Below are 18,094 nucleotides of genomic sequence, written 5' to 3'. Positions count from 1 at the left end.
TGTTATTCCTTAAATTTCTCTCTTAAAATTTTTACATGTGATTTTTTTCTCATAAGATGGTAGCGTATTTTTTAGTCAAGTAGCCACATAACTGAATTTTAAGAAAGAAATCTAAAGAATAAGGTACTATAATTAAGTTTTGTAATAAAATTAGTACCGTAATATATCGCCATTTATCCCAAAAATTTAAATAATAAATAAAAATTGTTGAATTAATAATCATTTATATATTATAAAAAATTAAAAAAACCTATAAAGCCCAACCCAAAACCCAAGAAGATTAGATGGACTAGGCCACCTGGACAATTATGGGTCCAACGATTTGTGTGGGTTTAATAGTGTTGAGAAGTTAGTGCGTAATATACCAAAAATGGTACATTAGGTTCTTTATCTTTTACCTTTGATGGTTTTTCTGAGAAAATTCAGGGAACAAAGGATAAGTTGTGGATTGATTCGAGGTAGTTCGGATGATTTATTTGACTGTTTTTATACAAATGACAACAATGTTCACTTTGCTAAAATCAAGGACTCAGTTACTGACTTCTTCTAACTTGAAGGACTCAACAGTCATCACAGCTAGGATAATCAGTTCAGAAAACAACTTTCTGGTCTCAAAAAATCTTCAGCTTTTGTTCTCTTTCATTTCAGACTTTCTGAGTGAATAGTGATGGATGATGTGCTATGCTCTCGCAAATTTAGACGCCCATGCTCTCCTCCTCTGTCAATAGATGATCTACCTGGATGTATGTTGATGGAAATCCTGATCCGGCTGCCTCTGAAATCTATATTTCAATGCAAATGCGTCTCAAAGCAATGGTGCACTCGAATCTCTGCTCCTTCTTTCGCTGGCTTTGTTAATAGGTTCCATGCTTCTTCAAATTCAATATTGCAACGACCCTTTTCCTTGCTCTTCCACTACCACAACAACGAGCATAAAATGAAGCTCCTCGTGGCATCCGAGGTACCCGGATTCAAATCTCTAGCTTCTTCAATAAATCAATGCGATAATGACAATGTTGACGACACTGTTATTCAAGCTTCGTGTCATGACTTGCTCTTGTGCACCAAAAACATGGTCAGTGATGATGCGGGGTCTAGTTCTATGATTGTGTATAGTGTGATAAATCCAATTACTGGGAAATCAGTGTCTCTTCCTCCCCTTCGTCATAGTAGAAGGGCTCGAATTGGCTTCATCTACAGATTCAATGACAATGGTATTAATGATCATAAGCAGCAACAGGTCAGTTATAGGGTGATGCGCATTCCTGAATTCAAAGGCAAGTCAACAAAATTCAAGGTAGATATATTCTCATCCGACATAGGCAAATGGAGCAAATCGGTGGTGTTGTGTCCACAGGGATTTTGGTTGGGAATCTTTACCTTTGTTGGTGTTCCTTATAATGGTCTACTTTTCTGGTGGAGTTTGAATGAACGGCTTGTCGGGTTCGATCCCTACACTAGCAAATGCTGCAGAGTCTTTGACAAACCGGTAGAATTGGAGCCATCCCGAGTTGAACGTCTTGGAGTGTGTCATGGTGCCTTGAGAATATGCCAACTTTTAGGCTATCCTTATAATTTTGCTCATCCCAAGTTACGAGTTTGGGAGCTCAAGGATTATGACAAAGGAGGCAAATGGTGTTTGGAGCACGAGGTGTATTTCAACCAAATGGTTTCCAAAAAATCTCCTTGGCTCACAAAATACATAACTAATAGAATTCTTTATGTGGTAGTGCTAGCTTATCATCCGTATGACAGGGATATTGTGTATGTGAAGATTCAAAATAAGGTTGTATCATGCAACATGAAGAGAAAAATACTCGAAGTAGTATGTGATATTCCGCTGACTCACTTGTTTTACAATGGCTGTAATGTCTTCAACTTTGTGCTCCCTTGTTGGCCAACTCCCATTCCTTCTTCTCCCTCGTAGAATGGGAAGGCCGTCTAATTATTCTGCAGCTTGATACATTGCATCTTAGGCAATGATTTTTGCCTAAATTATGCTGTTGTTAAATCTTTTTAATTATTGTTTCGAATTTGTTATGTCAATATATAATCGATTATTTCATAATCTAGTTTTTTTGAATGTTAAAATATATTGTAAGGTTGAATTTATTCAACCATCTAATTGGCTTTATTCCGTGCCAAATTTGCTTGTATTTCAGCATTTAGTAACCCTGTATTTAGGTGGGTTTGTTGTAAGGGTAGTGAGTGAGATAGAGTGAAGTTTGCTCAAGAGTGTGCAAGAAAACAGAGACTCGCGACTTGGCCTCGCGGGTGACTCGCGGCTGCAAGCCGCCAAACGTAGCACACGTGCCAAGCATGACTGGAACACTACAGGACAAAACAGGACAACTGGCCATACGGTTATCTCGCGACTAGATCTCACGACTTAGTCAAACCGCGAGGTCAAGCCGCGAGCCACCTCTGTTTTGTAAATCCTGACGTTTCACATTTCTCTCCCACTCCAGTATAAATACCCCTTTTACCTACAATTGTAAGAGAGTTTCCAGAGAGAATTTTGAGAGAGAAACCCTAAAGAAAAATAAGATTGATTTACCCACAATCTATACATTAGAGTCTCTTCAAATTCCTCAACTCTCTTCCTCTCCATTATCAAATCCTTGAGAGGCATTTTACCAAATCTTATTCTCACCATTTTCATTACTGTGAGAGAGCTGTTAGGATTTCTGGGAAGCAGTTAGGAATGAACCAATCTTCATTGGTTGATGCTACGGTCTAGTAGCGGAATCTGGGAAGCTAGAAAAGAAAAAGGTTCAGCGCAACCTCGTTGGAGCAAGAAGCTTGGAGGGCTTAGGTACACTGGGTAGATTAGGCTTGGAGGGTCTATTGCTGTCCTTGTATCCCAACTATATTTTCTAGTGGATTGTTTACCGCTTGGAGGGCGGCGGAGAGGTTTTACGCCGAAGGCTTCGGTTTCCTCTTCGATAACACATCGCGTGTTGTCTTTGTGTTTGCATCTTCCTTCTCTTTTTATCTTTGCCTTTTTATTATCTGTTGTGGGTTGTGATTTTAATTTAGCTTAGATAGTCTTACCAATTCCATATTATAGCTTATGTTAATTTTCCGCACACTAGTTGTTTGACATAATACTTGAATTGGTTAAGTTGTAATTTGGGGGTCTAAACATTCAAGGGTGTTTATACACATATTTGAACTTTCAATTGGTATCAAAGCGGGTACACTTGTTGTGGTTTATTACCTAAGTGTGATCCTAGACCCCTGTGCTGTGGTAGCTGTTTTGGAAATACCATACTGAATTGTAGCTTAAGTGTTTGTGAAAATGACTCTAAGCATATGTTTGAAGGGTGTTTTACTAATGATCTTGTAGAGTTGTTAAAAACTAAGAAATATGTTAGGATATTTGCTCACATGCTGGAATATTTTGAAAATCAGAATCATGTCTTACACAGTAGCATATCTGAATCTAAATCATTGATCAAGAAATATAAAAGAAAGAATAGAATGTTGTGTGAGATGATTGAGAATCTGAAAATGAATAGTCAATCTGAAAGAAGCATGAAAACGGATAATGAGTTTTTGTTTGAAGGTCAAGAATGTTTGTCTCATGTTAACTTATTTGTGCATACCTCATTGAAGGTGTTCAATGCATGTTTGTGGTATTTTGACAGTGGGTGTTCTCGCCATATGACAGGGGATAAGTCACTGTTTAAGACACTCAAAGAAAAGGTTGGTGACTATGTGACCTTTGGTGATGGAAGTCATGCTCAAGTCCTACGCAAAGGAACCATTGAGATACCTGGATTACCGCTGTTGAAAGATGTGTTATACATAAAAGGGCTGAAGGCAAATCTGCTGAGCATCACTCAAATTTGTGATGATGATTTCCTGGTACAATTCTCTAAGAAGGGATGCTTGATCATCAATGAAGATGGGATTTAGGTTTTGGAGGGAAATCGGACTACAGATAACTGTTATGGAATAGTTCCCACCGCACCCATATCGTGTAGAAGTGCTCGTGTGGATATATTGGAGCTGTGGCATCACAGATTTGGGCATGCCAACTTCAAACAAGTAGCAAAAGTGTCCAAACTTGAAGCAGTTGAGGGACTTCCTAAGTTTGGAAAGGTGAAGAAGACCGTTTGTGGTGCATGCCAAATGGGGAAGCAAACAAAGGCAAGTCATCACAAGGTGAATGTGATTGCTACTTCTCGGTGTTTGGAGTTACTTCATGTTGATCTAATAGGGCCTACCAGAACTGAAAGCCTAGGGGGAAAGAGATACATTATGGTCATTGTGAATGATTACTCAAGATACACTTGGGTTGAATTCCTTAGAGAAAAATCAGAAGCATGTGAGAGGTTGGAGATTCTGTGCAAGAAACTACAAAACGAAAAAGGGGTTCCTATTGCCAAAATTAGAAGTGATCATGGGAGGGAATTTGAGAATACAAGATTTGAGTCCTTTTGTGAAAAGAATGGAATCAAAAGAGAATTTTCAGCCCCCAAAACTCCACAACAAAATGGAGTGGTAGAGAGAAAAAATCGAGTGATTTAGGAAATGGCAAGAGTCATGTTGCTTAACAAGCAAATACCTCAAAAATTTTGGGGAGAAGCTGTCAACACCTCGTGTCACATTGGCAATAGAATATTTTTCCGAGTAGGAACAAAGAAGACCGCCTATGAGATTTGGAATGGAAAGAAGCCTAGAGTGAAGTATTTCCGGGTGTTTGGAAGTAAATGCTATATCCTAAATGATCGGGAGAATCTTGGGAAGTTTGATGCGAGAAGTGATGATGGTATTTTTCTTGGGTACTCTACTACAAGTCGAGCGTATAGAGTTTTTAATAAGAGAACTAAGACAGTGATGGAGTCCATAAATGTCAAGATTGATGATGCCTTATCTAAGGTGGAGATGATTGATGATGGAGAAGGGCCGAGCACCAAAGAGCCTGATGTTGAGGTCGAAGCTCTTGATATAGAAGGTGAAGAACCTACACCAGAAGAAGAATCGACTCCCATCAACTCAAGAATGGAAACGAGATTGATGTCTAGAACATCAAGTCTTCTTACTCCTCCGGAAGTTCATCCTCCTATCTCTCGAAGTGATGAAGTCTCCACATCAAAGAAGCCATCTTCAAGAGTAATTAAAAACCATCCGAAAAGCAACATCATAGGGTCTCTAGATGAAGGTCTTCGCCTCAGAAAAGGAAACATCCTGTTAGCCAATCATGTAACATATCACTGCTATCTTGCGTAGTTTGAACCAAAAAGGGTTGAAGAGGCTCTTTAAGATGAGAATTGGGTTGAGTCAATGCATGAAGAGTTGAATCAGTTTATGAGGAATGATGTGTGGGAACTTGCTCCAAGGCCTGAAAACGTTCATGTTATAGGCACAAAATGGATTTTCAAAAATAAAACTGATGAAGATGGAGAGATAATTCGAAACAAATCTCGGTTAGTAGCTCAAGGATACACACAAGTAGAAGGAGTAGACTTTGATGAATCCTTCGCTCCTGTGGCAAGACTCGAGTCCATTCGAATCCTCATGTCCATTGCATGCACTTTAAATTTCAAACTCTATCAAATGGATGTAAAGTGTGCATTTCTGAATGGATATTTAAATGAAGAAGTGTTTGTTGAGCAACCAAAAAGATTTGAGGATCCTCACTTTCCAGATCATGTACTGAGATTGAAGAAAGCCCTTTATGGCTTAAAACAAGCGCCTAGAGCCTGGTACGATCGGCTTACACATTACCTTCTAGGTAGAGGATTCAAAAGGGGGTATGCCGACCGAACTCTGTTTGTCAAAAATGATGAAGACTATCTCCTTGTGGCACAAGTTTATGTTAATGACATAGTGTTTGGGGCAACTATTGAAGATCGTGCTATTGAATTTTCTGAGGAGATGAAGAAGGAATTTGAGATGAGTATAGTGGGGGAACTCACATTTTTCTTGGGTCTTCAAGTTAAACAACAGAAGGAGGGTATATTTGTATCACAAGAGAAGTATGCTAGAAACATTGTCAAGAAGTTTGGACTAGACTCCAAAAAACATGCCTCCACTCCCATAAGCTCATCCACTAAATTGAATGTTGATTCTTCTGGAGTAAAAGTAAGTCTTACCTTATATAGGAGCATCATTGGGAGTTTACTCTATCTTACAGCTAGTAGACCGGACATTGCATTCAATGTTGGCGTTTGTGCCAGATACCAAGCTAATCCGAAGGAATCTCACCTGACTGCTGCTAAGCGAATCATTTGATATGTGAATGGTACTTCAAACTATGGTCTGTGGTATTCAAAAGACTCAAATGCTTGTCTTGTCGGATATTCAGATGCTGACTAGGTTGGCATTGTAGACGATCGGAAAAGTACTTCAGGCGGCTATTTCTACCTTGGTAACAATCTTGTCTCGTGGATAAGCAAGAAACAAAATTTCGTGTCTCTATCTACTGCTGAAGCAGAATACATCGCCGCTGGAAGTTGCTGCACTCAACTTCTTTGGATGAAGAAATTACTTCATGACTATGGAATTCCTCAAGAGACGATGTGTGTCTTTTGTAACAACAGTAGTGCCATCAATCTTTCCAAGAATCCTGTCCAGCATTCAAAATCTAAACACAGAGATACGTTACCATTTCATTCGGGATCTGGTAGAGGAAAAAATTGTGTGTCTTGAGTTCATACACACCGACAATCAAAAGGCGGACATCTTCACCAAGCCTCTCGATGGTCCACGGTTTGAATCACTCCGTAAGACCATTGGTGTTGGTACAATTCCTTGACTCTCTTGTGTGATGTGTGCTTCACATATTTATAATATGATAAGCTTGTTTGTGTTGGGGCACACACTACTTTGTCAGCTCTTTGTGCAGCTTGATTATTGTTTGTTTGTCTATTTATGAATACTGTTGCTCCTTCTTATGTTTGTTCAATCTTTTTCTTCTTTCATGTCAAAAATCCAAAAATCACATAAAAATTAGAAAATCAAAAAGTATGATTGACATTGTTGAGCTTTTGTCTCAAATCTTGTTTTGCCTTATACCTTTGTGCTAATGGCTTTGTGCATTTTCGAGCATTGCTTGTCTCTTTGCACTCATATCACTGAGGGAGAAATCTTGAAATCTATGTGATTGTTGTAAATAGATCTTCAATCTTGTCATGAATGATTAGTGAATGGTTATGATGATCTTGAGACTTGCATAGACTTATGTCTATATATCTTCCCACTCTTTATTTTTGTTTTTGCTAAGAAGAGCTCACCAAATGTAAATCTCTAAATGAAAAGAGATTTTGAGCTACAAAAGCCTGTCGTACATTCTAGTATTCGACTAGGAAAAAGGCTAAACGACCTTATATTAAAGAGAATGTTTATTCAAAAAGCCAAAGACTTGTTCATTAAAGTGAAATATCAAATATCACTCTCACAATAAGAGGTGATTGCCTCAAAAGATCAAAATGATCAAATGTTATGATTGAAAGTGGAGTCAAATGTAAAACTCCAAGTTATGTTATCAAGTTTTGTGGGAGGTCATATATACATATTTCTATAATTGAGATGGGTTACATGATCTAGTGCTAATTGTGTATGCCTTGGTTGAATTGATCATTGAAGTTTCACATTAGACTAAGGACTATCTCATTGTTGATATCCACACACAACACACAAGTTTATGTTCAATAAATGCTATATTTATTTGTGTGATTGTACTTGATGAAATGTGTTTTCACATGCTCAATCTTTATTAATTTAAGTACAAAAAGATTTTTGAGTGTTTTAGGTGTTTTTGGAAAGTATTTTGTTTGAAAAATCTGAAATTTTCAAAAATCCAGTTTTGCCCTGTTTTGGCGACTTAGTCGCGGGTATGTCAAGTCGCGAGCCTCAGTCGTTTCTTTACGGGTCATTTTTGGCGACTTGTTCGCGAGTGGAAGGTCCAGTCGCGAGGGTTACTTAGAGATTTTCGTGGCTCAGCTCGCGACTCACTCGCGGGTAGACCTTCCAGTCGCGAAAAACACTTAGAATTTTTTTTTTCAAACTTGTGTCTTTGAGTGTTTTCGCGGCTTGAACTGGTGACTTTGTGGCGACTCATTTCAGTCGCGAAAAATGCGTGTTTTGGCAAAAATAGGGGTAGTTTTTAAATTTTTTTGTTTTCCCTCGATCTTTTTGTAACTACTCATTGTCTCTCTCAACTGCTCTTACCCATTCACACCGTGCCTCCAGTTTCGATCTCCATTTTTGCCTCTTTTCAGCTCAAAATCTTCAGGTAACAGGTATGGGTTTTCATTCTTGAACTCCTTTCTACTTGATTTTGTGTTATTCCCTCTTGATTTTTCGCATTTGTTTGTGATTTTGAGATGAGGTTTTAGCTCGGCTATTACTCTTTGTCCATGCTTAGCTTATGGAAGCTTTTGTTTCTGTTTTGAGCTATATTAAATTGTTGGTTTTGTTATTCATCATGTGCTTAGCTAGGGTTTGCTATTTGTTGGTTTCTCATCTTGCCTGATCCGCTGTTGATGTGTTAATTCAAAATGATCCTGTGTTGAATGTGTGTTTTTCTAAGCTAATTGTGTGGTTTTATTCTGACCCTCTCTACTGTGTAGCTACATTTGGGCCATTTTTGTCCCTCATTGCTATTTTCTGGTCATTTTCATCTAGCTATTAGGGTTTCTTCATTATCCTTAAAGTACCACTAACCCACTGCTAATAAAGTCTGTTGGATTGTGTTCTGTCATTTCCTCTATTCATGATTCAGACTAGACATGTCACGATTCAAGAAAGCAGCTGTGAAAGGAGGAAGTTCCAAAGGGAAGGAACCCATCATTAATGTTGATGATTACCCACCTCAAACAAAAGCGACTCGTTCTTCATCAAAGAGATTTGATCCCAACAAGTTCAAATCCTATGCAGCCTATCAGTCTCATGAGAATTATTTTCAAAATGCTACACCATTACTAGAAAGAACTGTGGATCAATCATCACTTCATGACACTGACATTCCGAAATGGTTTGCTCACAAGGACTGGAATTACCTTCTCTCTGATTTGGATGACGCATATGAAGATTTGGTAAAGGAATTTTATGCCAACGCGATTGTTGAAGAATATGAACTTAAGTGCTGGGTTAGGAAAAAGAGCTTTTTAGTCTCTCTTGCATATCTGGCAGAAATCTTTCACATCAACAGACCAATATTCCGACACTCACCGGTTTATGATGATCTTTGTCCTGATGAGGAGCTTCTCAAAGAAAGTCTTGGACAAGACTTGGAGTTCTCACCCAATGGAAAATCCATCAGTGTTTCTTCTCTTCCTCCAAAACTGAGAGTGCTTACAATTGTGATGTTTCACAATTTGTAGCCTTTATCAAGCAATGGGTATATGAACCTCGGACGTGCTTTGTTTCTTCATGATCTAATCTCTGATGTAGAAATTGACATCTGTGCTCATATCTTTCATGTTCTACGCAAAACAGTTCTACGAACTGAGTCTCGAACATGCATTCCTTTCTGCTGTCTCATTTCAAGGATCTTGAAGTTCAAGGGAATTTATCCAACGGCAGATGAATCTCCTCTCTCGAAACCGAGTCCAATCAACATGCGTACATTTAATGCAAGCATTGGACATAGTCGGAAGAGAGCCAAACCAGAAACTTCTGCATCTCACAGTGGCTCTCATTTCAGCACTCTCTCCCTTGATGAAAAACTTGATCACATTGTATCCTCTGTACATGAGTTGAATACAAAGATGTCCGGACTCACATCTACTCTACACCATCACAGCACTCGATGGGATATGAAGTTTACCTCCCTTCAAACTCAATTGGATCAAATTCAGAGAAAGCTGGAAGAGGATGCGTAGCCTATTCCATGACAAAAAGGGGGAGTGATAGGCCTGATCAGAGGGGGAGGATATTACCTAAGGGGAAGTGTCTTTGCATTCTTCTTTAGTTTAAGTTGATATATTGTGTTTTGTAAACTGTTATATTGTGTTTGTACCCATGTGCTTTTGTAAGCTTTTAGGGTTAATGTTTTTATGCATATTTTGTAGGCTTTATGGTTTGTACCTTGCTTATTGCAACCTTTTATGCTATGTTGAAATCAATACTTATATCTAAATGTCTTGCATTTTGATTTATGTTCTGTCACTCTTGTGCCCTTGTAGGATTGTTCCTAGATGCATATACTTTGTGTATTATGCATTGGTTGAGTGTTGAGCATACAAGTATCTTGTCTTGTGCTTGTTAGCTTGTATGTCCTTGTGTTCATTCCAAGTGTGAATGAAAACTGTGATCACTACCTTGTGGTGTTCACTTGGTTGATCAAGCCATGATTTGATTCTTCTCTTCATCTTTGCTTGATCACCTTTAGCTTGTTTCATATGCATTTCATGTTTTTCTACATTCAATGATCATGGTGTATTGTTGTGTTTCAGGAGTTTCATGTCCTTATGATTCAAGTGCTTCATAGCTTCTAGAGTTAGGTGTGAGTGAGTTTTGTTCAACTGTTCTCAACTCACATGTTAAGTCTAGAGTCTGTTTTAGGGTTTTGTCACGGAATAGCCAAAGGGGGAGATTGTAAGGTTGAATTTATTCAACCATCTAATTGGCTTTATTCCGTGCCAAATTTGCTTGTATTTCAGCATTTAGTAACCCTGTATTTAGGTAGGTTTGTTGTAAGGGTAGTGAGTGAGATAGAGTGAAGTTTGCTCAAGAGTGTGCAAGAAAACAGAGACTCGCGGCTTGGCCTCGCGGGTGACTCGCGGCTGCAAGCCGCTAAACGCAGCACACGTGCCAAGCATGTCGGAAGGTGAATAGTCATGCTAGTTGGAGCACTACAGGACAAAACAGGACAACTGGCCATACGGTTATCTTGCGACTGGATCTCGCGACTTAGTCAAGCCGTGAGGTCAAGCCGCGAGCCACCCCTGTTTTGTAAATCCTGACGTTTCACATTCCTCTCCCACTCCAGTATAAATACCCCTTTTACCTACAATTGTAAGAGAGCTTCTAGAGAGAATTTTGAGAGAGAAACCCTAAAGAAAAACAATATTGATTCACCCACAATCTATACATTAGAGTCTCTTCAAATTCCTCAACTCTCTTCCTCTCCATTGTCAAATCCTTGAGAGGCATTTTACCAAACCTTGTTCTCACCATTTTCATTAATGTGAGAGAGCTGTTTGGATTTCTGGGAAGTAGTTAGGAAGGAACCAATCTTCATTGGTTGATGCTATGGTCTAGTAGCGGAATCCGGGAAGCTAGAAAAGAAAAAGGTTCGGCGCAACCTCGTTGAATCAAGAAGCTTGGAGGGCTTAGGTGTAGTGGGTAGATTAGGCTTGGAGGGTCTATTGCTGTCCTTGTATCCCAACTATATTTTCTAGTGGATTGTTTACCGCTTGGAGGGCGGCGGAGAGGTTTTACGCCGAGGGCTTCGGTTTCCTCTTCGATAACACATCGCGTGTTGTCTTTGTGTTTGCATTTTCCTTTCCTTTTTATCTTTGCCTTTTTATTATCTACTGTGGGTTGTGATTTTAATTTGGCTTAGATAGTCTTACCAATTCCATATTATAGCTTATGTTAATTTTCCGCACACTAGTTGTTTGACATAATGCTTGAATTGGTTAAGTTGTAATTTGGGGGTCTAAACGTTTAAGGGTGTTTATACACATATTTGAACTTTCATATACGTAGTGAATGTACTACAAATATGAAAGTCTTAAAACTATTGCGGTACATGGTATTACTTAACCATATATAATAAGCCATAATATTGTAGAAAATCAAAATCATAGTCTAAAGTGTTTATGGTATTTATAAGTTGCATGAGGCAGTGAGCTCGGTTGCTGCACAAGGGCCCAAGTCGTTTTGGCAACGAGTCTCCCAGTATATATAGGGTAACTCTTTTACTGACAAGTGAAACCCCATCCCCATGTGATTCATAACTTATGAGTGGGGGCAGATTTAAAGAATGCAATGTTGCACGGCAGTGAGTGAACTTGGCAATAGTGAATCCTCTCTAAGTTTTCATACTCTCAGCATGAAATGATATTGTTTGGACGTAAGCTATATCAATTTACCCAAAGTTTTGTATAATATGTAAACCTATAAGAGGTTTACTAGATTACTAGCTTCAGATATGCAAAGAGCAAAAATTCCAATTTTTCTAAAGAGATGTCATAATTTGAAGATGAAAAACCCTTAAGAAGAAAATGGAATATAGCTAAAAGTTGTGAAAATTCTATCTATATCACCAATGCTGAGTTTAACTCCTGTAAATTATGGAGTCAATATAAATCTAACAAGAAAGAGCTCTATAAGTAAGAGTTCAATAACGAAGAGATCGTCAAGAAGATCCCAACAATAAAAAGATCGAGGTATGTGATAAAATAATGTCATCATCGGTAAGACATTTATTTATTTCTTTTTGATATTCGTCTATAAAACTTACACGTAATAAGGTTTCATGCAAAAATGTATGCACTATTAGATGAATTACAAAAGAGATAAAGCTCTAGGATTACAAGAAAGTAATTGGTCTGATTAGAATTTTGGCCCAATAAGAAAAGGACCCAACCAGGCCATTGGTAACTTATTATTCATGTATGAATTTTTCTAAAATTCTTGTTCAACCGAATTTTGGCCAGCCCACGTGCTACATAATGCAAATAACAAAGTCTCAAGAAGGTTCAAAACAACATAGCATCAAGGAATCTTTCCAGCAACAAATAATACAAATTCCTCAAATGAGAATGTAAATCATACAATGAGCAAAGGAATCTTTTTAGCAACAAATGATACAAATTCTCCACATAGGAATATAAATCATATGATAAGAAAAATGATACAAGTTCCCCAAGTGGGAATATAAATCATACAACGTGTACAATGATACAAATTCTCCCAAAGAGAATGTGAATCATATAAAGGCTCAAAAAGGCCAATAAAGGAAAAGGCCCATTAAAGGCAAAGGCCCAAAACTTATCCATAGGATCGCCAGTCTACTTAAGAAGTAACCATCCAAAAAAAGATCCACGTGATCCTTAGTCTACTCAAGAAACAACCATCCAAAAAATCATCCAAGTGATCATCATCCAAAGAGGTCACTAAACCTCGTCCAAAATCAATCTAAGTGCTTGTCGTTTAAAGAGGCCAATGAACTTCACTCAAAAAGACCAACTTAAAACAATGGGCACTCAAAAAGACTCACATTTTCAGTAGAGGGCATCTAGATTGCTTGTTCTCAAAAAAAAAAAAATCATTAGCTTGCTCACCAGATTAAGCAATGATCCTCCGAATGTCCATAAGATCCTTGAAAATGCATACACTATGAAGTCGTCATAGATAAACCACCATCCTTGAAGAAGAAATTGTAAAGTTGTGACTTGCAACTATTTTGTGTTAGCTGTAATTCCGTACCAAATTTGATTGTAATTTTGTTCAATCTTATGTACCCTATATTTTATGTGGGATTTCATTATATGGGCTACGTGTGAGAGAGTGTGTGAAGACTCAAGACAAAATTGAAGATCAAAGGAGTTTTTACGGTAGCTCACAAGAAGACTTCCCGCAAAGTGAAGCCATGTGCTTAGCATATGACTGGAATGCGAAGAGTTATGAAAAATGGTGACAGCTGGTTTTCGAGAGTATTTCGCGGGTAAGGCCTTCCCTCGAGATACCCGCTTACTCGTGAAACATTCTGTTTTTCTATTTTATCATATCTGATACACCATGTCTTTACCCATACTATGAGGGTGTTTGGGCTCTGCATCTCACGTCTGCATTTTCTCAAAGCTCGTTTTCTCCTCTCTTTTTTTTTGGCCCGCATTTGTTGACTTTGGGAGACAAATTTTACTGTTATGAACAGCGTATGCACTGTTCACGCACTGTGCATACACTGTTCACGTATTAAAAAAATATTAAAAATGGGTCCTACGGTACGATTTACACATTTAAAAATTATTTTGCTACAGTGTTTTCAATTTTCAGTTTTCAGTTTCAGCAATAATAAGTTCAATCCAAACGGACCCTATATATGTCCACATTACCCACATATTGAGAGGAGTGCTTTCAAAGAGAAAACCCTAACCAAAACCCTTGAAAGTTAGAGATTGTCATACCCACAATCCTCTACACAATCCATTATGGTTTTCCTCAACTCCTGTCTCTCTATATCCAAATCCTTGAGAGGTTGATAACTCAAACACTTACCACACCCATCCTGAGTGTAAAGTAAGGTTTTGGTGCGGCTGGGTAGCATTGGATGAAGCTATTTGTTTGGTGGATGCATTTGGACTGAATTGCGTGATCCGAAGAGCTAGAGAAGACAAGGTTTCGTCAAGTCAATTGGTGGCAAGAGCTTGGAGGGCTCAATTACATGGGGTAGACAAGGCTTAGAGAGACTTTTGTTATTCATGTACTCCAACTCATTCTTTAGCAGATCGATTTACTACTTGGAGGGCGGTGGATAGGTTTTTTGCTGAGTTCTTCGGTTTCCTCTTTGATAGCACATCAGGGTGTTATCTTGTGTTTGCATTCTTCTTCTCTACTCTTTGAGCTTTCATTTTATTGTTGATATTTGATGAATATAGCTTAGAGTAGTTATATTATTTGTTCACTCGCATTTACTCTATTTTGTACTTAGCTTAATTTAAAGTAAAATCAACCGAGTGGTAATTTTTAATTTAGGGGTCTAAACAGCTCTTGTGTTTTCACACAAATTCGAACTTTCAGAAATTAATTGAAAGACAAAGAAGTCCAAATCTAAAAAAGTCAAGAAAATTCCCTAAGGTAAGTCAAAAACTATTACAAAACTACTATCTATATATGAAAGATATAGGCTGATACGTCAAAAATTTCTATTAACTCTCTTTATCTTACAAATCCTACAAGATTGTCAAAAGCTTTGGATTGGATGAAGGACCCAACTAACGATTTTTTGCACCATCACTATCAATTTTGATTGTTAGAGCACCTTTGTCTTCGGAAAAATATTAGTAGCATTTGAGACATCACAATACGTAAAGACAAAATGGCGAGGAAACAGTCATATGGCTATTAATTTAGACGCGAGCAATGCTTTTAACAGAGGAGAGTATGGATACTCAACCAGATTTCATGCGGAAGATAGGTTTTCATTCAAGCAGGTAACTCTCATGATGAATTGCATCACCTTAGTTTCCTATTCTGTGATGATTAATGGTCTTCCCACGAGTTACATCAAGCATAGCAGAGAAATCTTGCAAGGGTTTTCACTTTCCTGTATATTTTTCTTTTATGAGCAAAATGCCTTACTGCTCTATTGAGACATATTGTACGAGGGAGGGAAATACATGAGGTTAGTATTTCTCCAGGTCGCCAAAATATTACACATCTACCTTTTGTAATGCTACCAGGGAAGATTGTCAAGCTATACGGGGGTATTTTACAAGTCCAACGATGCTTCAGGCCAAAAGCTAAATTGTTAAAAAAGCCTCCACCTTCCTCAGTACCAACAGTACTCCTAGGAATATATTCTGCTGTGTGCAGGACATCAGAAGAAGCATGGGAGCTATGTCCACAGACCCTTTTAAGAAATATTTGGGTCCTACCCCAATGACTGGTAGGGGAAAAAAGTTGGCAACATCAGTTGAGGATCATGGCAAAACTACATGGGTGGAAAGAAAAACTTATGTCTTAAACAAGATGGGAAGTATTAATTAATGGGAAGTATTAATTATTGTTCTAAGAACATAAATTAAAAAATAAATTACAATTCATAATTACAGAATAACAATTCATCTAATCATACACCACTAAGATTGTATTTACCATAAACATTATAAGCAACTTATTGTCATAACATTGTATCACTAAAATATTACATCAGTGGTACTTTAAAATCCTCTCATAACATTATAAACAACTTACTGTCAATTTCATGAGTTGTTAGGTGGTGAAGTTGAGGAACGGACTAAGACACTTTGTTGAGACGATACACTCTGTCTATAGAGTCTTTCAATGTAGTAGACTAACAACTTTGAGTGCCGCCCTTAGGGTACAACAAGCCCAACCACTTAGTTGTATATCCTTACAAGCCTACATCACTTGTAAGATGAGAAGCTCTCAATCATACTTTCTTTATCCAGAAAAATATTTTGTTGAAAGCATGGTTATATATATAAATAATATAATATAAAACCAAAATGATTAACTTTTTACTGACCACTTCTCATTGCACCATGTGGCTACATAAATTAATGCCATGTATACATTTAAAAATACCAAACAATTGTGCCTTTTTATTTTTCAACAAGTACCTTTTTGGTCAATAGCCATTTTGTATCCAAGAGTTAGGCCTTTTTGGATATGCACCATTGTAAGTTTCTTTAAAAACCTTCTCCCCTCTCCCCTTGTGTGTATGTTAAAAATACTTAGTATTCTCAAAAGAAAAAATAGTAGGTTAATCCCACGTTGGAAAATAAGTGTGAGTAAAAGAGGTTTAAAGCCTGTACTGTGTATCTAAGAGTTAGGCCCTTCTGGATATACACCACTGTAAGTTTCTTTAAAAAAACCTTTTCCCCTCTCCCCGTATGTGTGTGTTAAAAATACTTAGTATTCTAAAAAAAAAAAAAATAGCCATTTTGTAATTCAATAGACACCTTTTTAGTTAATAGACTCATTCAATAAGTGCCTTTTCGTTTTATAGGCATTTTTTCGAGACACATTTTCATTCAATAGGAACCTTTTTAGTCAATAAGCACATTTTCGTTCTATTGGCACTTTTCCGGTCAATAGGCACCTTTTTGTATATCCAATATTAAGGCTTATGACTTCTCAATAAACACCTTTTGGTATATCAAATTTGAAGGGTTATGACATTTCAATAGGCACCTTTTGACATATATAGTACAACCTATCTTATATATAACTATATATACAACATAAACTAAACTAGAGACTTAGCATTTTGTCTCTTATTCATTCCCACAAAAAAACTAACAAATAAAATAACATTACTTTCTTCTGCCTAACTAATAAAATTGTGTTATTTTTTTCAATATCATTTTTTTTTTTTAATTTCATGCATTTTTGCTTATTACTCCAACTCAAAAATAATGGTTTTTTTTCCCCTTAAACTCATTCAGTAACTATTCCTTTGCATCGCACGGGTTAACAACTATTGTGTGTGTATATATATATAGATCATTATATGATTATATATGTAAATATTTATTTTTAACAAAGTGGCTTGAGGAGCGGCTATTTTTTTTTTTTTTTAGAGAGTTTCAATTTATGGCATCTGCTCCTAATGATATCTTTTTATCATCAGACCAAGACACCAATCAGTTTTTGTTGTAAACGGGGATTAAACCCCAAATCTCTTATACAATCATCAGAGATTTTACCAATTAAACTAATTGGAACCTACGAGCAGCTATTGAGTATAAAGGAGATCGAAAAATGAATAAGTTCTCAGCACCATTTTCACACCATGGATATATATAGAGCTCATGGGTAGCCTTTTCATTTGATTCTAGATATCAAAATAATTTTCAAAACTTAATTACATAGAGCTGTAAAAAGGCATGGCTTCATGTATTAAAACGTTTGGCCAAAAGACAGTAATGTAGGGCTATTGAATTGCACATGAAAATCCGTTAAGTTACTAGTTTTTTGGACATTAGCAACGCACAGTTTCCAATATTATAGTTTGAAAAGTTTCAAACCTAAGCCATTTAAGTTTATGGTCAAAAACAATTTAAGTCATGTGTTATATGGGAACAAATTTAGGGTGGAGAGTGATTCACTGTCAAGACTTTTTGTTTTATCAATTTTTTAAATCAAAATACTTTCCACGTGGATCTTTCAAAGGCTCCCCTCATTCTTCATTTGAATGGTGAAGTGTTGCTCAAGGAAGAGATTTGTTGGCTAATGGCATCAAATGGAGGGTTGGTACGGGCACAAGAATTAGCATCTGGCATGACAATTGGGCTTCTTCCATTTTTCTTAGGAAAATTGTTTCCCCGGTGACTATTCTAAAGCTATAATAGTAAATTGATTGACTTCTTATCATTTCAACCAAGGTGGAAAGAATTTCTAGTTGTTTCAATTTTTCTTCCTTCTAAAACTTCTGCAAACA

The 18,094-nt window shown here is 37.2% G+C and overlaps 1 protein-coding gene across 1 annotated transcript; it reads left to right on the top strand.

Annotated features, from left to right (window-relative positions):
• The first annotated feature begins 667 nt into the window (after positions 1 to 667).
• Positions 668 to 1,927, top strand: LOC115990953 (F-box protein At5g07610-like). Its single transcript, XM_031114718.1, has one exon. The coding sequence runs from the start codon at positions 668 to 670 to the stop codon at positions 1,925 to 1,927; it is 1,260 nt and encodes a 419-aa protein (XP_030970578.1).
• The last annotated feature ends 16,167 nt before the right edge of the window (positions 1,928 to 18,094 follow it).

This window comes from Quercus lobata, chromosome 5, assembly GCF_001633185.2.
Source record: "Quercus lobata isolate SW786 chromosome 5, ValleyOak3.0 Primary Assembly, whole genome shotgun sequence".
Taxonomy (NCBI): domain Eukaryota; kingdom Viridiplantae; phylum Streptophyta; class Magnoliopsida; order Fagales; family Fagaceae; genus Quercus; species Quercus lobata.
This window is presented reverse-complemented; position numbering and strand designations above follow the sequence as displayed.